We start from the raw sequence: 25167 nt of genomic DNA, 5'->3' as shown, positions 1-25167 counted from the left end.
GCAATTTCCTGTAGCCCCTAAACAAAAAGCTGAGAACAACACAACATTGCATTGAAAGAAGTATGCTAAAAATAACAAAGACAGGTGTCATGGATATTGTAAAATACATTAAAGAGGCTAAGTAGAGATGGGCTGGCCATATTGCCAGATGCAGTGACAGGAGATGGACTAGAAAAACAACAGAGTGGAAACCAACGGATGGTGCAAGACAAAGAAGACCAAGAAGAAGGTGGAGGGATGAACTGGAACAAATTGCAGGCGTGAAATAGATGAGAGAGGCAGAAAACCCGAGTGATCGGGAAAACCATGGGGGAGACTTTCATCCAGCAGTGGACAGAACCAAAAGGTTGAAGAAGCCTCAATATGCAAGTAGCCCAGTGATGAAATTACTTCATGCACAATTTGTTTGCTAACACTTGAATAAAGGATGAAATCAAAGATATAATTACATGGAATCTTTAATTTATACTATTGCAAAGTGAAAAAATGTTCAACATCCATCACTAATCCAGAGTGTCATAGTAATAAGGTGTGAAACCTTTTTGACAACTTGTGTGTGGAAACATGACTTCTGCATTAACTTGATATCACTTACAGGCCTGGCTCCCACTAATGAGACCTCGATAAAGGTGTTGAAAACAGTCTAGTTAGTGGCCCTTTCCATAATGCAGCATTATACATCCCTGTAAGATATGTGCATTGCATTATGGGTTACCTAAGCAAGTGATATTAAGTCATTAGCCTCCATATACAAGTAGCATAGTTGTGAAGTTACTTCATGCACAAGCTTTGTTTGCTTAAGCTTGGATAAAGGATGAAACCAAGAATATAATTTCTTAGCATCTTTTATTTATAGCTTTATAAAGTAGAATAGAGTAGACTTACTGGACTAGAGTTCTCATACTACCCATACAGTGCTTGGAAAAAAGTGAACAGACAGCACCATGGGCAAGGTGCATCATGTCACGTGTTTGTAGCAGGTATAAATTGGAGGAATATGATGCACCCAAGTGCATCATATTAAGTCAAGTGTTTGTATCAAGTAAAAATTGGAGCAATATGATGCACCCAAGAAGGATAATATGTAAAAACCAACATTTGTTGGCTGACATGTTGAATATTGAGTTCTTGGCATTGACATTTGAACACGAATCTGCACAAAAACACTCAGAACACAGGTTCACAACATGGTTTTCCAGTGCAACTTGTCCAAGTGAAATGGTTGTGAAAAGAGAACTGACAGAGTTTGAAGGAGGTGATATAATAGAATGACGTGTTGCAGGTCTATCTGTTTTCAAACTGTTGACAAATTGGATCATCCCAGGTCAACAATCAGTGATATCATACTGAAAAGGAAGTGTAAAGAGTCAACTGCAAGTGCCACCCACAATACTCAATGAATATGACTGTAGAGTAGTATGAAGGATAATATGTAAAAACCAACATTTGTTGGCTGACGTTGAATATTGAGTTCTTGGCATTGATATTTGAACACGAATCTGCACAAAAACATTCAGAACACAGGCTTACAACATGGGTTTCCAGGTAGGACTGAAATATGCAAAGCCCACATTACCAAAATCAATATGCAGCATCCTTTTCAGTGGTGCAAAGAGCATGTACAGTGGGTCATGGAAGCTTGAAAAGCTGTGTTATGGAGTGATAAATCATGCTACACCCTCCACTGAGTAGATGGATGGGTTTGGCAGTATATTAGCATGGCCTTGTATTCCCAGGTCTGGCCCTGGACTTTTGTTTGTGGTGCAATGAACACTGAACTCTGAGAGGTATCTGAACATTCTGGACAATACGATGCTTCCCACTTTGTAGCATGTATGGAACTCACCATTGTCTCCTTCAGGAAGACAACAATGCACAGTTTTATACAGCTGCTGTTATAACTGCATAGTTTGTGGACATGAACATCCCACACTTGACTGGCCTCCAGAATCCTGATCTCAACCCTACTGAACATCTGTGGGATGAACTGAAGCATAACATGAGGTGAAGGAACATGTGCCCCAGAACAGTCCACGAACTGATTACAAACTACAGGAAGAATGGTCCAAAATTCCCAATGATCGCAATCATATGCTTGCAGAAAGTATGTTCCATTTGATTGCTGCAGAGATCTCAGCAAAAGGAGGTCCTATATCTTTTTAATATGAGTGCAAAACTGCTGATTCCTGATGCTATGGTGTTCGTTAACTTCTAAGTTAACAAAGACGTTAAGACTAAATTTAACGCGAAGACTAAATCCATAGACTATAGTTATGATAGTTCTGAAGATATTAGAAAGGAACATTTTCAGTATTCAAAAATGCATTAACAGAGCTAATATCAGGTGCACACTTCAACAGAATGCTAAGAGGTTAGCAAAACAGATTTTTGATTCCAAAGTGGCAAAAAGATGAGCCAGAGAAAAAGGAAGATTATAGGTCTATTGATGGTGTCAGGGTGATGTAGCAGTTGCTGCGGTATTGTCAGTCTGTGACTGCTATAAAGAAACTCATCACACATTGCTTGAATACTGCTACTTGGAATGTAAGATGATTGAATAAATGTGGGAAATTGGCTAATGTGATGAGAGAGATGGAGAGATTGAATATAAGTCTACTGAGAATAAGTGAAACCTTTTGGAATCGATTATCAGATTTTGAGTCGAAACTTCCAAATGGCAAGATATATAAAGTATATACGTCAGGTGCTGAAATATCAAGGAGAGGTGTAGCATTCACTGTAGAGAAGAAGAGTAATAAAAACATTATCCATGTCATCAAAAAATCAGATAGACTAATTGCAATTCTAGTGAAGTCTAAACCTAGATATATGCTGATCATTCAAATATATGCTCCTACAGAACAGAATGAGGAAGCAGAAATAGATAACATGTATGATGAAATAGAATGGTGTATAAAGGAAGTTTCTTTATACACATGATGAGTTTCTTTATAGCAGTCACAGACTGACAATACCGCAGGATCTGCAACATCACCCTGACACCATCAATATTTGTGTTATGGGTGACTGGAATGCAAAAGTTGGATCAGAGAGAATGTCTACACACGTTGATCCATTTGGACTTGGAATTCAAAATGAGAGAGGACAAAACTGATTGATTTCTGCAACAAGCACAGTCTCATCATAACTAACACTTATTTTGAGGAAAAACCAACAGCAAGATACACATGTGAAAGTGCAGATGGAAGATGCAAAAATCAATTAAACTATATTGTGGTCAGTAAACGTTACTTCAATGGAATATGGAACTCCAAGGTGATTGCAAGTGCTTACTGTGGATCTGATCATAGACTGGTCTTAATGAAGATGAATATTTGCCTAAAAACAATAAAAATTAAAAGATGTCAACCCCTAAAATGGGATTTGCAAATGGTACAAAATCCAATAGTAAAATCAAAATTTAATGAATATTTTTTTTCAGAACTGCTGTTTGCCCAGTTGCAAAATGAAAATGAACCCTCTCAGTGGAATCGACTACAAGCAGCTACCATTACATCTGCTAAAACCCACATCAATAAACAAGAAAAAGAAAGAAAAAACCATGGATAACACAAGAAGTAATCAACCTTATCGATGAAAGAACATGGAAAAGAGGAGCAAATGAAGAAGAAAGATTAAGATATAAAACATTGGATAAAAGAATCAAAGTTATAAAGATTGAAAGAAAATTGGATAAATAGGCAGTGCACCAAGATAGAAGAATTACAAAATAGGAACAAAACCAAAGAAGCATTCCTGAAAATGAAAGAACTTAATGTAAAAGTAAAACGTACACAGTCTAATAACATCAAAGACAAAGATGGAAACAATCATTGATAAAGAAAAGATAAATAAATGACAAGGTTGTATCCTTTCACCAAATCTATTTAATATCTATAGTAAAACAGTGATGAAAAAGACTGAAAAACAAAAAATAGGAATTCGTATCAATGGTATAAAATACAAAATCTTAGATATGCTGATGATACCATTCTAATAGCAGAATATCAAAATAAATTAATCAAATTACTGCAGCTACTAACTGAAGAATGTAAAGAATTTAGATTAGATATAAATGCAAAAAAGACCAAATTTATGAAAATCTCAAAAGCGAGCAAATTGCCTCTACTCGTGCTGCCCTCGCAGTGACGAACGCCGCCATTGGCTCCTTACATGCGGAGCTCTCCACCGTTCTTAACCGATTCTTAATCGATTCTCTCTGACATTTCGGAAACTTCCGCACAGAGAGAATTTCAGAAAATAAAAAATAAACACATCAAGAAATACAACAACCTGGTTAAAGACAAACCACAACCACAAATTCAACTGCTCCAGACAGTAATAAACCTCTCGTCCAAAAGGCTCAACGATGATGCCGTCAGCGCCCTTTGCCTCGGCCGTAATTTTGCCGTCGCCCCGAAAGAAGTGCCGGTGCTCGATGTAATGGTTAACGTCGAACGGGGTATCGGTTGCTTACCGTCGAAGGTAGCCAACAACATCAGACTCGACGTAGCCAACATCCTCGTTCACTCTTTGCCTCCAAAAAGTAACTTATCTTATTCCCAACGCATGGCTCTCCAGAAACTACGCAAAGAAAAAAGTATCGTCATTACCAGAACGGATAAAGGTAATGCCACAGTTGTCCTTAATACCAGCGAATACAATCGTAAAATGAACATTATCCTCCGCGATCGCGCTACCTACATCCCACTAGAACACGACCCCACAAAAACGCAAGTTAAGAAATTAAAAATCTTACTTAAAAAAGTAACCTCCTGGCCCCCCGACGTCACGAAAAAACTTAAACCTTTCCGCTCCCCCCCCCCCCCCGAATATACGGTTTACCAAAAATCCACAAACCTAATTCCCCACTCAGGCCTATAGTAGATGCCACCAATGCACCTTGTTACAGACTGTCTAAACAGCTGGCCAACTCTCTGTCCCCCCTCACTGGAAGGTCCACTTCCTTTATAAAAAAACTCTACCCACTTTAAAGCTCTCACAGAAAATTTAACCTTGAATAAGACAGACATATTAGTAAGATTTGATATCTCCTCCTTGTTTACCAATATTCCCTTAACTGACACTTTATCTCTCTTAGAAAACGTTTTTCCCTGTGACATCTTAGATCTCTTTTCCTTCGCCATCAACTCTGGGTATTTCGCTTGGAATAACAAAATCTACAAGCAGATAGAGGGAACTGCCATGGGCTCCCCCCTCTCACCTGCCCTTGCCAATTTCTATATGGAAGATTTCGAAAAACGAGCCATAGACTCAGCCCCACTCAAACCTTCTATCTGGCTAAGATATGTAGATGATGTGTTCTCTATTTGGCCTCATGGCCCAGACACGTTAGACTCCTTCCTCGGTCATCTCAATAGCCTACATCCAAGAATCCAGTTTACTATGGAAAAGGAAAAGAACAATTGTTTACCCTTCCTAGACACCTTAGTCACGCGCCTGCCTAATGATACACTTGCCTTCACTGTATACAGAAAACCCACACACACAGGCAGATACATTCACAAACTCTCCCACCACCACCCCTCACAACAATATGGCATCATTAAAACCCTTACCAAGAGAGCCCACAATCTTTGTTCCAGTGGAACCGCCCTCACTACTGAGCTTAACCACATACACAGAACTTTCCTCTCCAATGGCTACAGCGAACACAGCATCAAAAAAAAAAAAATAATAATCAATTCCTCCCCCATTCCCCGTCCCTCTCGTCAACAAGAATTTAAAAATGCCATCACCATACCCTACATCCGTGGCACTTCAGAAAAAATAGCCAAGATACTAAAAAAGTATAACCTACACACAGCATATAAGCCCTACCGCAAACTGGCTACCCTTATCCGTTCTACGAAAGATCAGCTCCCTCCTCTCTCTCTGCCTGGAGTTTACAAAGTACCCTGTTCCTGTAAGCTTGCGTACTTTGGACAGACAGGCAGATCAGCATCCATCCGCCTGGAGGAACACAAGTCGTACATCGTTAAACACAACTATGGCCATTCAGGCTTGGCTGACCATGTTTTGGACACCACCCACAGAGTATCATGGAAGAAAACCACCATGCTCCACCACAGCAAATTCAAGAAAGAGAGACTTTTCTTAGAAGCAGCAGCAGCTCTCAGAAACCAACCAAATCTTAACAAATATGGTTGCATTAAGCTTCCGAAGATTTGGGAAACAGTCATCACCAGAGGTCGCACCTTACATTCCAGGCTACCTACTACTGCCCTTAGAGGGCGCTCCACCTAGATAGGACTTTATTGTCACCCACGTGGTTCGGCTTAGTATTGTAAGTTTTTGTGTGCATGTTACATTAATTGTCTTTGTAATCCCTGTAGATGTCCTAGTGACTAGGACGAAATATAGGAAGTATTAAATTCTATTTTAATTCTTTCTGAGTGTTGTAAAAAATCCATTAAACCTCCAACATAATTTCTGTGTACATTTCTAACTAAATGTATGCCATGTAATAAATTCTGGACAAGGGATATTCATGCTTTCATTTATTTCATATAATTAGATTTCTACTACTACTGGCTATAATGCCACTGATATCTAGGGCATTGTAACCAAATTATCTCACCTCACATTATACAAATAGTGCTTATAGGCTTTACAGAAGTAGAATTAAAAGAAAAAATTTTAAAAGAAAAGTAATCTTTAGCTTTATTAATGCAATTTTATTTAACTCACCTTCCTCTTTACATGGCTGTACTGATCTATAATTAAGTTTATATATGTGGCATCCAACTTTTTTAATTTGTGCATCTGTTCACTGAAATTCCTTAATATTGTAAGGGGAGGTAAAAAAGAACTTAATGTCAACTGCTCCTTATGTTCAGAAATAGTTCAATTACATAATAAAAATTAAGATTAATACAGGCATTAAAACAAAATCTTAGACTAGAGAAGGTGAGAATCATACATAAATGGCTGGTTTAGTTAAAAAATATATCAACAGTATAATTAATCATGTGACTAAGGTGAAAGAACTGAGGAGGAGGGCACTGGTAGCTAATGAATCAATATATATATATATATATATATATATATATATATATATATATATATATATATATAGCTTGTGCAGAAAGAATAATGTAGTATGTGCATAATGCTGATGGACTGCATCTAAATGGTTTTGGTATTAGCTTTGTTCACTAAGCATACTGAAGTGCAAATTCAGGAAAACTTAAGAAATTAGGGTGGAAGCAGGTGAGTCTGTTTGAAGGCGAGGAAGTATGAGAATGACCAAGTTTCTCAAGCAAGAATACTGTATAGGGTAGTCAATTCAGGAAGTAGAGGTGGATGGGACCTAAAGTGATGCTGCAGTTTCTATATACTAATGCCAGAAGTATCAGAAATACAGATGCGATATATTGGGTATTTCAGAAATAAGATGGACATTGTCAGGAGAATCATATGGTGGAAGAGATCCCTGGTCAGGAAATAAATGTAAGCATGAAGCATGGGTAGGTTTCTTGCTAAGTAACAAGTTCTGTCAGGCAATGATAGGATACAAACCAGTTAGTGAAGGAATAATGATTGCAAAATTCAGTGCCCAACCATTTAATATCACAACCATTCAAATATATGTGCCCACTACAGAGAGTGCAGATGAAAACATTGAGAGATTTTACAGGAATCTACAACTAGAAATTGATGAGGTGCCAAAACAGGATATACTCATCATTAGAGGAGACTGGAATGCAAAGAATGGCAAAAATAACACAGGATGGGAAAATTTGGATATGGAGAAAGAAATGAACGTGAAGAGATGCTTCTGGAATTTGCCACGCATAACAACCTGATGATTTGCAATAGCAAATTCCAACAAAAAGATTGTCGTAAATGGACATGACACTCCTTCGATGACAAACACAGGAATATGATCGACCTGATATTAATAGACCAGAAATGGAGAACCTCCGTACGACAGTGCAGATCACTGTAAGGAGCTGATATCGATTCAGACCACAGCATAGTGATTGCGAATATAAGACTAAAACTGAAACAGAAGTACAAAGGAAAGTTCCAAAAAGCTAGATTCCTAAGAATTCTAATTTTATCATTGTTTAACAGGAAAAACCTTGTAGGGAATATGCTTGCTTCTAGGTATGTGCTGTATGCAACTGATAAAATATAGATTACATTATTATAAAGAAAAAAGATTCTGAATATTTCAAGGAAGGAATACTTACTTGATTGTATAATGCCAGTGATACGTTATAAATTAATATTTTGATAGAATAGATAATACAATGTTTTGTAGTATGACTTGCATTAAGTTGCTGTGAACAAAAGTTCAAAGTGCACGGGCACAGTGACGGAAAGAAGGGTTTCCCCAGGCCGTCACATGCAGAAGCGAGTGGTCAGAAAAAACAAATGATACAAAAATGAGACCCACGGAGAAATTATATACGTTGGGTGAGCTACATGAGTTACGGTGATTGCCGATAGGGGAGATGATATAAAGGGGTTAGGAAACACCCACACACAGAGCGTTTTTTTTCCTCTTCTCTCTTGGCTGGTAGTCTCGTGTATTCTGGTGGGTAGTAGACGGAGGAGCATCTCTGCCCAGGAGTGCTCAGACGAAGGATCAGTGAAGAATTCTGTTAGGAATCCCAAGGGTGGTAATAGGATATGCCACTTATGAGCTGGAAGGATCACGTGCTCCTAATCATACGATGAATGAACACATCTCTGTTTTGACTGACGGGCAATCCATGGAGAGGGCTCAACATCTATGTAACAGGCCTAACGGAAGCAGAATCGCCTTACAGCATCGTTATATCTGGAGTGGGCCAGTTATGCTGGGATAGTGTGGACTTACCTTTGACCAGAAAAATCCATTCCATAGCACTGACTAAATGAATCGAAAGGGAGATCGATCAGAGAATGGCAATCAGAAGTTGGAGAAACAAATATGAAGAACCAGTGTGTACGGTAACATTGAAAATTCTTTGTCTATATAATGTGTATAAGAAAATTTAATGTTATAAATGAGATTAAGGGAAATTGAGGATTGAGGACTTTCATACCTTTGCTATCTTCAATCTAAGTATTAGAATCCGATGCACCACTTAGAAAAAGATATGAATCTTAGCGGGAGAAAATAGATTATGTTATAGGTCACAATTGCAAATCAGTAGTCATTATAGTACACCTTTGAGATCACTTCTTGAATAAGACATGTTTAACTTAATCTAACAGCTTAGGTGGCGCAGCAGAAGAGATAAATATTCTTAATATTCCTAATGCTTTAAGAGAAGTGAGAATTCAAAGACTTTGCCACGTTGGTTTTGGCTCAACCCTGAAGCAATTCCTTTGTGTTTTAGAGGTACCACGTGACTCCTTAGGAAGGACCCAGCATATAGTACATATATCAATAAAATTTAAGAAAAGGGGACACAACAGATGGTATTGGGACTGTACCATATTAGTTATGAAATAGGATGAGGGTATGTGGACTGCAGAGGTTGGTGAACAGCAGGAGAGGTGATATGACTGAGACTTTTAAACTATTACAAATTTTTTACAAGGCCAATACTGGGGAGTTCTTTCATTTAGTGGAATGGAAGGGGGGGGGAGGGGATAAGAAGTAGCTTCTTTGCTTGAGGGTGGTTGAACTGGGAATGCACTGCCTGATAAGTGGTGAGAGCATGAATGATCAAGAGCTCAAGGAATGATATGATAGACTGTTTTCTAGGGTGGGTCTCCCTTAATGAGTCTTGTGACTCCGGGTAGGACTGAATCATAATAATAATAACAATTACAGAGGAATTTCTCTACTAAATTCCCAGTAAGATTTAGTAACATTAAGATTTATTAAGGTAAATATACTCGAGGAGAGGCTAAGAAAAATTGTTCAAGAGAAACTTCAAGAACAACAAACTGGGTTTAGGCTAAATAGAGGCTGATGATTTTCAGTTTATTAAAAATAATTGATAAATCAAGGGAATGTAACAAGGATCTTTATATAGATCTGGAAAAAGCACACCAGAAGGTATGCCAAAAGCAAAGCTGTTTGGCAGTTCTATAAATGAAACATTATATAAGATAAATGAAACATTATATAGAGTAACATAATCTCTATTAAGGTTGTAGGTCAGCAGTTTGAATTGAAAGTACAGGAAAGAGGTTTGTTGTAGATCAGATATACAAGAAGGGGTGCACTCTATCTCCACTCTTATTTATTACCTATATGGATTAAATTATGAAAGAAATGTCATATTAATTCAATAACAGAATCTAAAATATAAAACTAGATCTTTGCTTTATGCAAATGATAACGATGATATTGAACAAATTCAGAACAAGCCAACAGAATTCTTTAACTGAACTGAATAACAGCTATAACAAATCTTGCATAAAAATTAGGAATAAAAAGACAAACTATGAAACTATACAGAAACAATGAAAACTTAAACTGCATTCTCAATAGAAAACCTACAGAACAAGTAAAATGAAAATTAAATACATTAAATACAGAAATAAACGACAGAATAAGAAACGCTAGTAACAGTGCAGAGCTAAGAGAATATATTTGTATGGGATACAAGAGCACTATAGTCAAAACCCTAAACTTGCAGTAAACAGGACAGTGGTCAAACTAGTTGAGAACAAAACAAGATCAAAACCGGAGTTCATAGTTATGACTAAGGCTCAACAAACTGCAAAATCCTACTTGTCATGAAAAAACTGTACTCAACCCATGATCCCCACACATTTTTTAATGATATGTCCCAATAAGTCAATTCCATCAAGTGATTAGTGGTGCTGTATCACTGGTTGAAGAACATTTCCACTGTTGAGAACCATTCCAAGAAGGAAAATTAAATAAATAATAATAGGAAGAACAGTAAAACTAGCATTTTTTTTTTTTTTTTGATAAATATAATTCACCATATTTTTTTCCACTAGAATGGCCCTTTATATTACACATATTTGTTCATGTAAAAAAAAAATTCTATTTATATATATATATTTTTTTTATTAAATAAAATAATATCCTCTTTTGTCCAGACTACAGTTACTCATCCAGGAGGAAAAATTTACTCATTATAGGCAAGTGGGAGAGTTAAATTTTCAAGCAGTTGTGAGAAAAATCAGAGGAGTGAACAGATAGCATCAATCACAGTATCATATTAAAACAAGGAAGTCAGATAAGGACTTGACATTGTTACCATTAAAGTACACTTCAACAGAGATGATCTAAGTATGAGAGGAAAGGTTTAACATAAATGTTGTTTGATGCTGAGATGGAAGAAAAAAGACCCAGTACCAGAGGAAGACCAAGAACTAGATGAAATGATGCAGTCCGAAGTGCATCATAGAACAGAAATATAACATGTTACAATACTGGAGTGCTGATAAGTGAGAGACTTGGAGGAAAACCATTATCATAATCAATAATAATAATATAAACCTAATCATGTAGTACATACAAGGAAATTAATGACCATGATGACTGGTTTTGGTGCAAAGTTAGGTATATACAATTAACATGTCTAAAAAATGTCAAATTCTCCAGGAAGACTAGAGGAACTACCATGTAAATGTTGGTATGTTCATTAGGAATGTATGTTCAAGAATTTCTACTTTGAAATTCAAAACTGTAGTGTTATTCCCCATAATGGAACAACATCCCAGGAGATGAATTACATTCAGGATCTGGGAGAACATCATTTGAGACTTATAGTTCAAAGAGCATGCAAAAACAGCATGTGAAGTATAACATATTATCCCTACTATAATAAAGAGAACATTGATAAGTAATGATATGTGGCTGCACCACTGTGCAAGACCATGTTTCAACCACACCTGAACTATTAATAATATTATTATTATTACATGGGAAACTCTGGAGTCCAAAAACTCATTGCAGGTACCCAAACAACCCACACACAGTCTATCATACCTCTTCTTGAAACCAATAACAGACAAAAAACACTCACAACTGACTCTGGTATTCCATTCCACTCATTCACAACTGTAGAAGCAAAATATCTAGTCCTCACACCCTTATTAACCACACCTTTATTCAACTTCAAGGCATGATCTATAGCAAAGTGAGGAAACATTTCCCCTGCATCAATCCTATAAACCCTTTAAGCAACTTAAACATTTCTATCATATCCTCTCTTTTTTAAGTTGGAGAGAGAATTCAACTCAATTAATCAGGAAGAGATTGTATTTCAAGTGAAAAGAAACAGAAAAAGAACAAAAGGTTATCTCTGGAAGCCATATAACAGTGTGGTGTTAAACAATGAGAAGCAGACTCTTTTCCTAAAGCAAATGAAAGGAACATATGTCTTGAAATGTTGCAGATATGAAGTTTGATTGAGTTAATATGCAATAAGATGGTCTCTGGATGAGTCAGATCTTCTATCGCATGTTTACTGAGTTCATGGATATCAGTTAAGGATAACTATGCATGATGACTTTCATTACGATGTATTAAAATATTAAGCCAATTTATTTAATGCTGTAATACTTGTTTAAACTTAAGGATTTATCCTCAATGCTAAACAATACATCATAAAAAAATTAAGAAACCATACTTGCACTGATTAAAGGAAATATTCTCCTGGAATTCTAGCATATTTTGCAATATATTTTCATGCTGTAAGACTTCCTGTGATAATGGGGGAACAAAACTATGGCATAAAATGATTGGTGGAGGAGGCACAGTGAATCCATAAGAGTTTAGAAGTCGTAATATATGTTCAATAGCTGGAAGAAATAATTTTTAAAAAATCATTATGACTGAAATGACACACATACACAAATACACATTGTTTAATAACATAGAACATACTACAATTGTGCATGTTGAAAGTTTATTTTTCACTTGGTTAGAGTATAATAAATTTAGTTTAATCCTTTATCCAAGTGAGAGCAAACAAAGTTTGTGCCTGAAAGTATCTTCAGGACTGGGGTAAGGTGGTACAACACCAGAACAACTCCTTGCAAAGGTGGAGCAAGCTACCAACACTCCTATCTCAGTATCTCCTATAATGCAAAACACATCTCTTTGCAGATATGTCTAATGTTATGCATTAAGGGAAGGGCCACTACCCAGACTATTTTCGACCTTTATTGAGGTCTCTTCAGTGGGAGCCAGGCCCAAGTGGAGATACCAAATGGTGTGCCACCCTTTTTTAATAAATTACTCTGGATTTAGAGAAAGATGTTGAAAGTTTATTTTTCACTTGGTTAGAGTATAATAAATTCAGTTTAATCCTTTATCCAAGTGTGAGCAAACAAAGTTTGCGCCTGAAAGTATCTTCAGGACTGGGGTAAGGTGGTACAACACCAGGACAACTCCTTGCAATTGTTGGTGTTGTACCACCTTACCCCAGTCCTGAAGATACTTTCAGGCGCAAACTTTGTTTGCTCACACTTGGATAAAGGATTAAACTAAATTTATTATACTCTAACCAAGTGAAAAATAAACTTTCAACATCTTTCTCTAAATCCAGAGAAATTTATTAAAAAAGGGTAGCACACCATTTGGCAACTCCTATAGGTGGAGATGACCTGCTAATGCTCCTGCCTGGCATATCCACTTGGGCCTGGCTCCCACTGAAGAGACCTCAATAAAGGTCGAAACTAGTCTGGGTAGTGGCCCTTCCCTTAATGCATAACATTAGACATATCCGCAAGGAGATGTGTTTTGCATTATAGAAGATACTGAGATAGGAGTGTTGGTATCTTGCTCCACCTTTGCAAGGAGTTAACCTGGTGTTGTACCACCTTACCCCAGTCCTGAAGATACTTTCAGGTGCAAACTTTGTTTGTTCACACTTGGATAAAGGATTAAACTAAATTTATTATACTATTGTGCAATTACACATTTTCAAAATAACAAATATGAGCAATTTGAGCCTTTACACCTTAAATGAAGCTGTCATTCTGCCTAGTGTAAATAAGTTTTTAACAAATTTTGAACTTAAAACACAGCCAAGAAAGAAAATAAACTGAAGCACTAGAAATGCATGTTTATGTTTACATAAAGGAAGTATGTCTTACTACTACATACAGCATGGAAATAAAATATAATTCACTGTTCAATATTATTTTTATTATTATTATACCGTATCCCCATGGAGTCTGAAGACTCATTGTAGGACATCCACACTAACATTTCTACAAATAAAACATATAATCTCTCTCCTTAAATTCATTCATTGTCAGCGAACTCACAACTAATTCTGGCAATCCATTCCACTCATTCACCACTCTCCACACAAAAAAATTGAACTCACAGCGGGCTCGAATCCTACCGTGGGCATTGACGTTTGTGATTGTCTGTGGAAAAAAAAAATTGTTGCAGTTGGCGGTAGATGGTGTTGGTTTAGTTGCGGTCAATTGGTGGATTGTGAGTGGTGGAAGCAGAGTTGTAGAGTAGATGCCCTCCCTCGATGAGTCTTTGGACTCCCTGGAGGTGACAAATAATAATATTCTCACACCATTTCCATGGATGACCCCTAGTACTCTATCTGACATATATTGAAAAATTTCCATTGCACCAACTTTATAAAATCCCTTTAATATCTTATAAATTTCTATCATGTACCCTCTTTTCTGTCTGCCAACTAAACTTCATAACCCCCCCCCCTTTCAACCTATCCTCATAAGGAGCATTCCACAGACCTGTCACGAAGTTAGTCACTTATCTCTGAACCTCTCTCTACCACCTCCTGATCCCCAATAAACTCAGATGACCAAATCTGTGCATAGAAGTCAAGATGCAACCAAAGCATTAACTTAAAAAAGAGGAATAACAACTTCCCTGCCTTTACTTGTTAGCTTGTTTTTCAATATCCAAGTAATCCTTTAAGCTATTTTACCAATCTTTGCAATATTTCCTCTGAACTTCGATTGTCTGTCCTGCCCATAATCTCCAAGTCCTTAGCCTCCAGAATTTTCTGCAAACCAGTACCGCCAATATGATATGCAGTGTGTATCTTTTTTTTCAACCGAAAGTGCATAAAATCACATTTTGCAACATTAAATTGACAATCATTCTACAGGTTATCCACATCACCTTTATCAACTTTTGCCCTCCCAGTTTTGCTTTATCAGAAAACAACTAAATATCCAATAAAAACATCATATATCATTCAATGATATCTAAATAAAAGCATAGTGGACCTAGCACAGAACAATGAGGTATTCTGAGAGTCATCCTCATTCTCCTAGATTCCATTCCTCCATATACCACTGTCTCTAGGAGGTCAGCCACTTCCCTATCAATTCTACTAGCATTATATTTATTCCCAATTGGTCCCACTTTTGTAACATTTTCCATATGGTATTCTGTCAAATGCCTTTGTAAATTCAAGCTTAATCATAATGTAGCCATTTCCAGTATACAATTCCACTGTAACTTTATGATAAAATGTGAATAATTTACTAAGAAAGGACATTACAAAGCCATGTTGCTACTATAGATTATCATATCCCTATCTACCCACTGTTAGATTTTACCTTGAACCAACTTTTTCAAACCTTTAATAATCCCTCCAGATATACTGTATACTCCAGATATATGTTGTCTATGGTCTGCACAATACTTCTGTCTTGGAGCCACCTTTATGTAGCAAAAATATCTTGCATTCTTTTGCACTCACTTGGATCCTTACCAGAACTGAGACTTAGATTGCACAACTTTATCAGAGGAAATGCAAATTCTCTTGTATATTCACATAGTACATAGGCCAACATGCAATCCAGTCCCACTGCTGTATTCCCATTGACATTTTTCAATATGTTGAAGACCTCATGTTCATTTACTTCAGTTTTGACATGCATCTCTGTAACATCAGCAACTGCAAAATTTCTGCCTGAGTGATACACTTTTGCAAAATGATCACTCAGCAAGAAATATTTCTTTTGTCTCTGTCACCTTTCTACTATAATTATTGATTGACAAAAAACTCTTTTGGATTTGCTTTGGCCTGCTTCACTAATTTTCTCTCATAATTTGATTTGGCCTTTCTTACCAAAGCAGTCATCCTTCTTGCTTTCACTTTGTACTCTTCATGAGTATGCTGATCACCTTGTCCTGAATATTTCCTCCAATGTTTTCTTTTTTGAAGCTCTTCTGTATTCATCCACTTAATCCCTATTTGGATTAACTTTCTGAGCTTGGGTATGCATTCCAATACTACTTCTCTCAAACAATCACTGACTACTTCCTATGCACTACTGACATTCTTTCCTTGTAGCTGCTCATGCCATAGCACTGCTCCAAGATGCTTCCTAAGTCTATAATAATTACCAGCCCTACAGTTCAACATAAATCCATTCTTGACAGAATTCCACATGTTCAGCAACTTTCCAGAACATGATTGCATGGTCTCTTTTCCCAACTTGAGCCAGAGTGTCAATCTTGGTTATGAATATATTTCTGATGCCATTATCAGATCCAGCACTTTCAATCCATTGTACCCAACCTCCTGTCCTATTCCCCTCTATCATCTCTGAAAACACAATATCATTTACATTCTAACACTTGACCTATATCATTTTCTATCACTCTCACTGATGCCTAAAATTTTTTGCCAAAAACTGCTCTCGATTATTTCTATTACTACTGGCATTCATATACATGCATATCAACATCCACTTGGACCCACAATTATCATTGTGTAATGTTATTAACACCAATATTCAAATTTGAAACCTAAGTAATCACATTCAGCATTGCATAATTATTTCTGTACATACATATATTTATCTCAGGGTTGGCTAGCCACATGCTTGCTTGCATCTCCGTCCTAATATCTCTAGTTTCCCTGGAATTAAGCCCTCTAATTTCTCACTAAATAACCCTTTCTTCAAACATCTAACTCTACGACCATTTAAATGTAGTCCATCAGACATATATAAGTCATTTTTGCCCATCAAATTCACTTTACATCTATAAACTGAACACCATTCCTAATGCACAATATTCTGTGCAGGAAGTGGTAGCAAAGAAAAGAGTGCAACTGACAAAGTGTGAAATAATGACATTAAAAAACAGAGTGAACTTTAACAGTAAGATGGCAAGCAAGAATTGATGATTAACAAGCTTGTGTGGTAAATAATAAGATAATAAATGATATTTATGTAAATGTTTAAATTAAATAAAAGCAATAATAAATGAAAGTGAAAAACTAACACACAATTTGAAAGTTGAGTTGGTGAAGATAAGGCATTTGTTTCCACATACACCACCACTATCACAAGTAGTGGTGTATGTGGATTTGATTAGTAGAAGTGTGTTAAATTAGAAGATACAAAAGGTTTGTTTTCCAGGAGGTAAAATTAATAGAGTGAATGAGGATTTGAATATGAGAAGAGAGCAAAAGAGTTGGTAGTGGTAGTAGGAACAAACGACTTGACTGAAAATAAGGAGAATGTGGTTGGATGAGGATGACATCCTGACAGGAATAGCAATAGAAGGGTGTGATATTTTTTATGAAGGCAGAAACAGTAAAAAAGGAGGTGGAGTTCTGCTGAGGATAGAAAAGGAATTATGCCCATGCAGGTGTGTGTGTGTGGCGGGGGGGGAGGGAAGCAGTGACTTTTGAACGGTATGGTCTGAGATAGAGCTGAACAGAATGAAATACTTAGCCAGATGTTGCTAAAGACTTGGCAATGTGGAGAGTAGTGAGCATAAAATGTAAAAGCAAACTAATAGCCAAGCAAATAAGAAAAGGATGATCACTAGGGCTGATGTTAATTATAACAATATGAATTGGAATGATGATATAGCAACCAAAAATAAAGAAAATGAATTTCTCCAGTTTTTCAAGACAACTACCTCAGCTAGTATGCAACAAAGGGCATGCAAGGATTGAGGATCTTGGATTTCATCCAATCATCGGAGAATGATTGGATGAACATTTTAAATGAGGTGTCAAATCTCTCTCTAGTTGGTGAGAATGACTATGAAGTTATGCTCTGGGTGGCTATAAGCGATGAGAGGACTTGTGTGAGGAAAGGATATATGTGGAACCACACTGATAGTGATTATGAGAAGTTCAGAAGAGAGCCTGCAACTGTAGCATGGAATATGGAGTTGGTGAGATCAATGCTGCTTGGGTGCTATTCAAGAACTATATAGTAGAAGCAATGTTCAGATGTATTCCAAGGGTTAAAAGGTTGAATAAGCTATGCGTGAAATGGATGAATGAAGAGAGTTAGCATGTAATATACAGGAAGAGCGCATTATGGAGGCACCATAAGATGAGTGGTAATATAATCAAAGTTCCATGAGGAGTACAAAGAACAGGCATGGCAGGTGACTCAGTTGGTAAGGTTGGCATAAGTGCAGTATGAACAGCAGTTAGTTAATAAACAAAAATAAAATAAAACCTTGGAACATTTGTTAACATGAGTCTTACACTGGTTTAAGTTCCAAAGGAGTAGAAGAAAGGGAAGATAGTACTACTTCATAAGGGAGGTGACAGAACTCAAGCATCAAATTTTGGAACATTAATGCATTGGACTGGAGATTGGCTAGCTGAGAGATATCAGCAAGTTGTTTATGGGGATGCAATATCCTGGAAGAGGAAAGTCACTAGTGGTGTGCCTCAGGGATCTGATTTAGGGCCAATGATGTTTAACCTGTATGCTAATATGTTAATGATATCGAGGAAGATTTGAATATGAATATTCAGTTGTTTGCAGATGATGCAAAGTTGGGCAGAACTATGAAGAGTATAGCACATGTGGTGGAGAGCAGTCACTCGGTCTATTAAAGCAAGAAACTTTAACAGACTTTAACTTAAACTGACTGCACACTAGTGTGGGGATGCCAGTTCAATATTGTGAAATGTAAGATTTTAAAATTTGGGAAACAAAGATGGAAAGGAAATAAGATATCTTGGGGTAATGGTGGATAAGGATCTAAAATTTAGAGGACAATGCAGTGAATTTTGGCAACAATGTGGAAGACACTGACTTGTAGAAGTAAGAAGATTATGTTTCCATTGTAAAAGGCCTTGATTATGCCACATATGGGCTACTATGCACAGGTTTTGTCACCTGGTTTTCAAAAGAATGAAGAGATATTGGAAAGAGTTCAGAAGACATTGGCTATAGTAATTTCTGGTGTTGAAAGAGCCACAGCCAACTTCCTGTCCTCTAGGTGAATTGCCTAGAGCAGGGATTCTCAACCTATGGTACGCATACCACTGGTGGTACGTGAGCCACTGCAGAATGGTACGAAAACAGATTTGCTTACTGTACATCTAATATCTTGAATTAAATATAGTGGTATGCCACTGGAAAAGGTTGAGAACGACCTGGCCTAGAGGACAGTAAGGAAGAGGGGATATCATGATAGAGACATAAAAGTTGGTAAGGGATTGTTAGAGAAATAACGTTGAAGAGGTTTTCATAATACGGTGGGAGAAAAGTGATCATCCCTGGAAGCTGTGAGAAAGGGAATGATCAGCAGGTTTCAGCATAAAGAGTAGTGAATGATTTAAATGCATTGCCTGAAAGTGTGGTATCTGCAGTAATGTATTTAAGGCACGATATGATGAGCTGTGTATATCACAGCTCATCATATAAGGGACCGCAGAGTCAAAGACTCATCCCATGATGAGTCTTTGACTCTGCGGGAATCTCGGGATAATGAAACATTTTCAAGAAATCATTTTTGATAAATCTTGAATTTAAAATATAGCCACCAATGAAATATTAGAATGCATGCTTATGTTTATATAGAAGAAGTATGCCTTATTATTGACATGCTGCATGTTAATAAAATGTACTTAAATGTTTGATATTCCATGCAGTTTTTATAAAAATTTCCAGAAATCATTAAATATTTACACAATAATTCAATGTAAATTTTTTTTAATGTTAAAACATTAAAAAAAAAGATACTACAAATAAACTACACATAAAAGATACTACAAATTTCCTAACATGGGCAATGAAACCATTCCCTATATTGAAGGGAATGGTTTCATTGCCCATGTTAGGAAAAGGTTTTAGTTAAAAAGTTGATGATGATAAGTGATAAAGATTTCAGTCTACATCTAAGGTTTCTGTCAAATGCACATCAGTGAATGGTCATGGTAATTAGAAAAGTGTGTTGTGTTATAATTGAATTGTGAATTTAATACTACAAGGAGAAACTCTTAATTTAGAAGAGGAAGGTGTGTAAAGGGTCCAAAACATATTGCATTAACACTCTTAGGGCAGGAGGGAGATTGCTACAACTTTATGGCTATGACAAAATAAGACAGGATATCAGATGGGAATAATTACTGTCTATGGTGGCATGCAAGGTTTAGACATAAGAGAATTCTTCAAACTTTCTTTTCATATTTATTTTGTGGTATACAAGTCACATAAAATTATCACAAATTTTACACTTACAAATGGCAGCTTTCTAACACATCACTTTTATCTTACTATACTAGTCTTCAGTTTTGTATATCATCCTCCATATGATGATATGCTAGTAATGTTATTACATCAGAATTACAAACTACATGCTTATCATACTGTATGTAAGTGTATTAAATATAATATGTATATACAAAATATTAATATTCTAATATAACACTATATTTAACATGCTAACAAAATACAAATTTAATCAAAATACTTATTAATCTAAAATGTTTACATAATGATTTATTAGTATATTTTAATAAAGTGTTCTTCTTTTACACAACTTGTACTAAATTTTTCCCTTTAAATTGTAAAGTATGGCTTCATCTTTATTCTATATACCATCTGAAATTGGATATGCTGCAATTTTTAAAAGAACTGATGACTATTTCCAGTTTAGCATACAGCATGCCTTTTAATTCACCCATACATGACATTTTAAAGGTAACCATCCATTCATTCTCTTCAAACTATTTTTGGAGATGATCCTTTAAGAGTTTGTTGAGTAAATCATTGAGGGGTGGGGGGGGGGGGGAAATCGATCGATGACAATCTAACAGGAAATAAGCTTATTAGAACACAAAATTTGCCAGCACACATAAACTATACATCATCAAATTCCTGACATGTACCCTCAAGGGGTGTACAGGATATGATAGTACTACATGAAAAATTTACCTCATTACTAACTTCCTATCTACAATTTTCCTCCAAATCAATCTGTTACTTGTCAAGACTCCAACATTATCAGATTTTATATTTCTATCATCTAAGACATTTGTATCGTATCAATCCAGCTATATCTTGGTCTTCCTCTGGGTCGTTTTCCTGCCAACCGGGCAGAGAACACTTGTTTTGCTAATCTTTCCTCATCCATTCTATTTAAGTGACCATACCACCTGAGATTAGCTCAGCTAACGCATTCCTGGATGCTGACAATGTCAAGTTCTTTCCTAATATCCTCGATTTTAATATGATAATAAACTATACAGCTGATTTAATTGAGAAAAAAAATTATCAATTGACAATGTTTTCAACTGCTGAATTCAAGGTACATATTTTACACCCTGAAAATAAGACTCCTTTTTTCAGCAATTTTCTTCTCTCTCTTTCTTTCTTTCTTTAAACATCACCTTATAGATTGACATATATAGTAATAATTATTTTTAATGTGTCTGAAACCAGAAGAACACTGAATAAAGAATGGATGTCAAAACATACAAAAATATCAGTATAATATTGCTGTATAGTTTTCAGCAAGTTTTGTTTTTCTTTCAACTGGAGATGCTATGCTGCACTCTTATTTATGCAGATGATATTAAGTCCAGTATAAGTTTGCATGATTCCCTATGAATAAGCTTTAACAAATATTGCATAAAATTCAGAAATAAAAAGGACCAAAACTATGAAAATAGGCAGGAACATGGAAAATTTTCAGCTATCTAGGCACAAATTTTAGTGAAGACTACAAATTAAATAAGAAATAATTTGAAAATTTATAGGTGATACAGCCAAATTTCATTGCAAATTCAGTACATGTCAGCAAAGTGAATGATGCTGACACAATTCATTCTGAAAGCAACTAATAAAATAAAACTGCAAGTTTACCTGTCTCTTCAGGATGGATTACTTCATCTTCATCAAACAATATGTTCTTTCCTTTATAACATCGCCAAGTTTTTAGAAGTGCATTCTGAATTACTTCCACTTGTTCCATATTGACATAAGAGTATAATGTCTTTGTCACATAAAAGATAAGAGATATATACATATTCAAGTAATCTATCAATATTGCAATGGAAAATATGAATGTTATAAAGAATATACCTGGAATAATTTTTATAAAACTTACATTAAAACAGATATAGAACCTAAATAGACATAGGGAAAGTAAAAAAAAAATTGAAGTGGGGAGGGGAGGGAAAGAATTCCTGAGTCACTCTGCAGATATCATGATAATTGATTTATTCTTAGACAATGATTTTTATTTTGCAAAAGCAGTCTTATTTCTTTTGAAAATCAGACTGCTGTGTTTTCTATTCTTGCCTGTTGCTCTTGCAATATGTTTACAAAAATATTAAATCATCATCATCATCAAATTCTTGATATGTACCCTCAAGGGGTGTACAGGATATGAAAGTACTAGAGGAAAAAACTTACATTATTACTTACTTCCTATCCACAATTTTCCTCCAAATCAATCTGTTACCTGTTAAGATTCCAATATTATCAGATCTCATATTTCTATTTTCTAAGGCACTTTTTACTGTATCAATTCACCTATATTTTTGGTCTTCCACTGAGTCTTTTTCCTTCCAACCTGACTTGTTTTGCTAATCTTTCCTCTCCCATTCTGCTTAAGTAACCATACTACCTGAGATTACCTCTGCTAACACATTCCTGGATACTATCAATATTAAGCTCTTTCCTAATATCATTATTTTTAACATGATATTGCCACTGATGCCACCTGTTCATGCCTCTAATATCTGTGGTCTCTCGTGTGTGGTCAAGTGTTTTATTTTTAACCTTGCTCTCAGATCCATAAATTAAAATTGGTTTGAACACTGTCTTGTATACATATAACTTAGTGTTTTAACTAATTTCTCTCTTATTCCATATAACATTATAATAATGTTATATGAAATGTTCACTGGACATCCACAGATGCCATATGGCCACTCTGGTGTGGCCATATGTGGACACCAGAGATCAGATCTTTTGGCTTAGACAGATCATAGAAAAATAGGAAGAATTCAGACTCCCTCTGGTAATGTGTTTCTTAGACCACTCTAAAGCTTTTGACTGTGTTGAGTATGTGAAACTGTGGGAAGTAATGAAAAGAACAGGTTTTCAACACATTATCAGGTTGATAGCCAACTTGTACAGAGAGCAAGAATACACAGTAAGAACAAGTGTTGGACTGAATGATTGCCTTCAGTTTGGAAAAGTGTTAAGCAAGGATGTTTACTTTCTCATCACTTGTATAGTATATTATGCAGAAGGCATCACATGTGAAGCACTGGATAAGCTCAAGACAGTAATTAGGATAGGAGGTAGATTAATCAGTAATCTGAGGTATGCTGACGATACAGTACTCTTTTGTAATGACAAGGAAGAACTAGGACAAATTCTTTAATGTGATCCATATAGATAACAAATAATTGACTGTGTTCAGCATGTGAAACTGTGGGAAATAATGAAAAGAATGGGTTTTTTCAACACACTATAAGGTTGATAGTGTGTTGAAAAACTCAAAAAATTCCTCAACTTCTACCTTAGTGGACCTTCTGTGGAACCAAGGACACAAATAAGTCTCGTTGTCCAGTTCCCCATTCTGATAATTACTCATATCACTCTACTTGATATTGCCTGCAATTTGAGAGGATTGGCCTCATATTTAGTGTTGAATATTATGGTTACTCCTTTTCCTTGATTGCATTTACTGCTCAGAAAGATTTCACCAGTTTGTCTTTTATGTTTCAGTCACACCTAATAAGTTGATCTGGTACTTATCTCATTCCTCAGCTAGCTCAATTTCTTTGCCATTCAGGCTTCTTATGTTGATAGTACCAATCTTAAACTCTAGTGATGTTGAGTTGGGGTGTGTTTCAAGATTTGTTCCAGTAGCTGACTTTTCGTTGTTCGCCCTGGTTCCCTAGCAAAAACGACGGGGGCCTGTTTAACCAGGCGACGCCCCAGTGGGCATGCAATTCAGTCATGTTGTACCATCATTTTATATTTAGCAGATTGCACCATGAGAAGGTGAGGATTGGACATTAGGTCAAAAGCCGTGGTCGAAACGTCCAATGTAGATTTTAGTTATATTAAACTAAGGTTTTTATTCAAACACGGTAGTTGTCTCCATAATTTTCAAAAATGCATTCGGATCATCCATGGAAATGATACCCACAAACACTGCAATCGCTATGGTAAGTTAAAGATTCGTATTTCCCTCTTGATCAATCGGCTGGCTTTTTTAAAGAGATGCAGAGACAATAACCTTATTCCTATCTGCATCAGGCTAAAAAAGAAATGTACGTCCGCTAAGGCAGTCCGTATTTATGACCGCACAGAAAAAGCAATGCTCAGAGAACAGATTCAAACAGCCCACCAAAACCTAGCTACAACACAAAATCTGGTTTCAAAATTGCAATCCAAACTATCAAATTATATTAATTCAGGCATTCTAGAAGTACTTGAAAGAATTACTGACAATTCGGCCAAATATACCCTGGAAAAGAATAAAGAAAAGCTCAAGACCAAATTCCACAATTTGAAACAACGGCAAAATATGGTGTGCAATCACAGGAATCCATCCAATCAGAAGACCTCCTCCCCAATAAACACCAACAATGAACAACAAACAAGGGAAACAAGGAGCGACCAACCACCAACAAGCAAGAACCATGTGATCAACCTATCAAGCCACACCCTGAACAACGGCGAACTTACCCTACTGAATAAAGGACTTAACTACGCAATAGCAGCTAAAAAGGTAAACAAATTGGATTTTATCTACCACATAGAAAGAGGAATCAGGTCCCTACCTAAAAACACGACTAGAAACTAGTAATGTCCTAAACACCAAGAAAACCATACAGAACAATCTCACAAAAACAGAACTAGCAGCAATTACGTCATTAAAAGCCAAACAAAACATAATAATAACGAAATCGGATAAAGGCAATGCCACTGTCGTCCTTGACAGGTCAACATACATACTTCAAATGAACCAAC

At 36.2% G+C, this 25167-nt stretch overlaps 1 protein-coding gene across 3 annotated transcripts in view; it reads right to left on the bottom strand.

Annotated features, from left to right (window-relative positions):
• Epg5 (ectopic P-granules autophagy protein 5) overlaps window positions 1–25167 on the bottom strand; it is a 923436-nt gene that overhangs the window by 403521 nt on the left and 494748 nt on the right. For all 3 annotated transcript variants that reach the window (XM_090395201.1, XM_090395199.1, XM_090395200.1), the window contains exons 26-28: window positions 22036–22165; window positions 12582–12753; window positions 6712–6802 (exon numbers count right to left, since the gene is read on the bottom strand). In XM_090395201.1, the coding sequence (XP_090251327.1) occupies window positions 6712–6802; window positions 12582–12753; window positions 22036–22165 (393 nt within the window). The remainder of the gene's footprint in view (window positions 1–6711; window positions 6803–12581; window positions 12754–22035; window positions 22166–25167) is intronic.

Source organism: Typopeltis vanoorti, chromosome 7 (assembly GCF_054136105.1).
Source record: "Typopeltis vanoorti isolate ZY-2024b chromosome 7, IOZ_Tvanoo_1.0, whole genome shotgun sequence".
In the NCBI taxonomy this organism is placed as follows: Eukaryota; Metazoa; Arthropoda; class Arachnida; order Uropygi; family Thelyphonidae; genus Typopeltis; species Typopeltis vanoorti.
The sequence above is the reverse complement of the archived record's forward strand: the minus strand, read 5'-3'. Positions and strand labels throughout refer to the sequence as shown.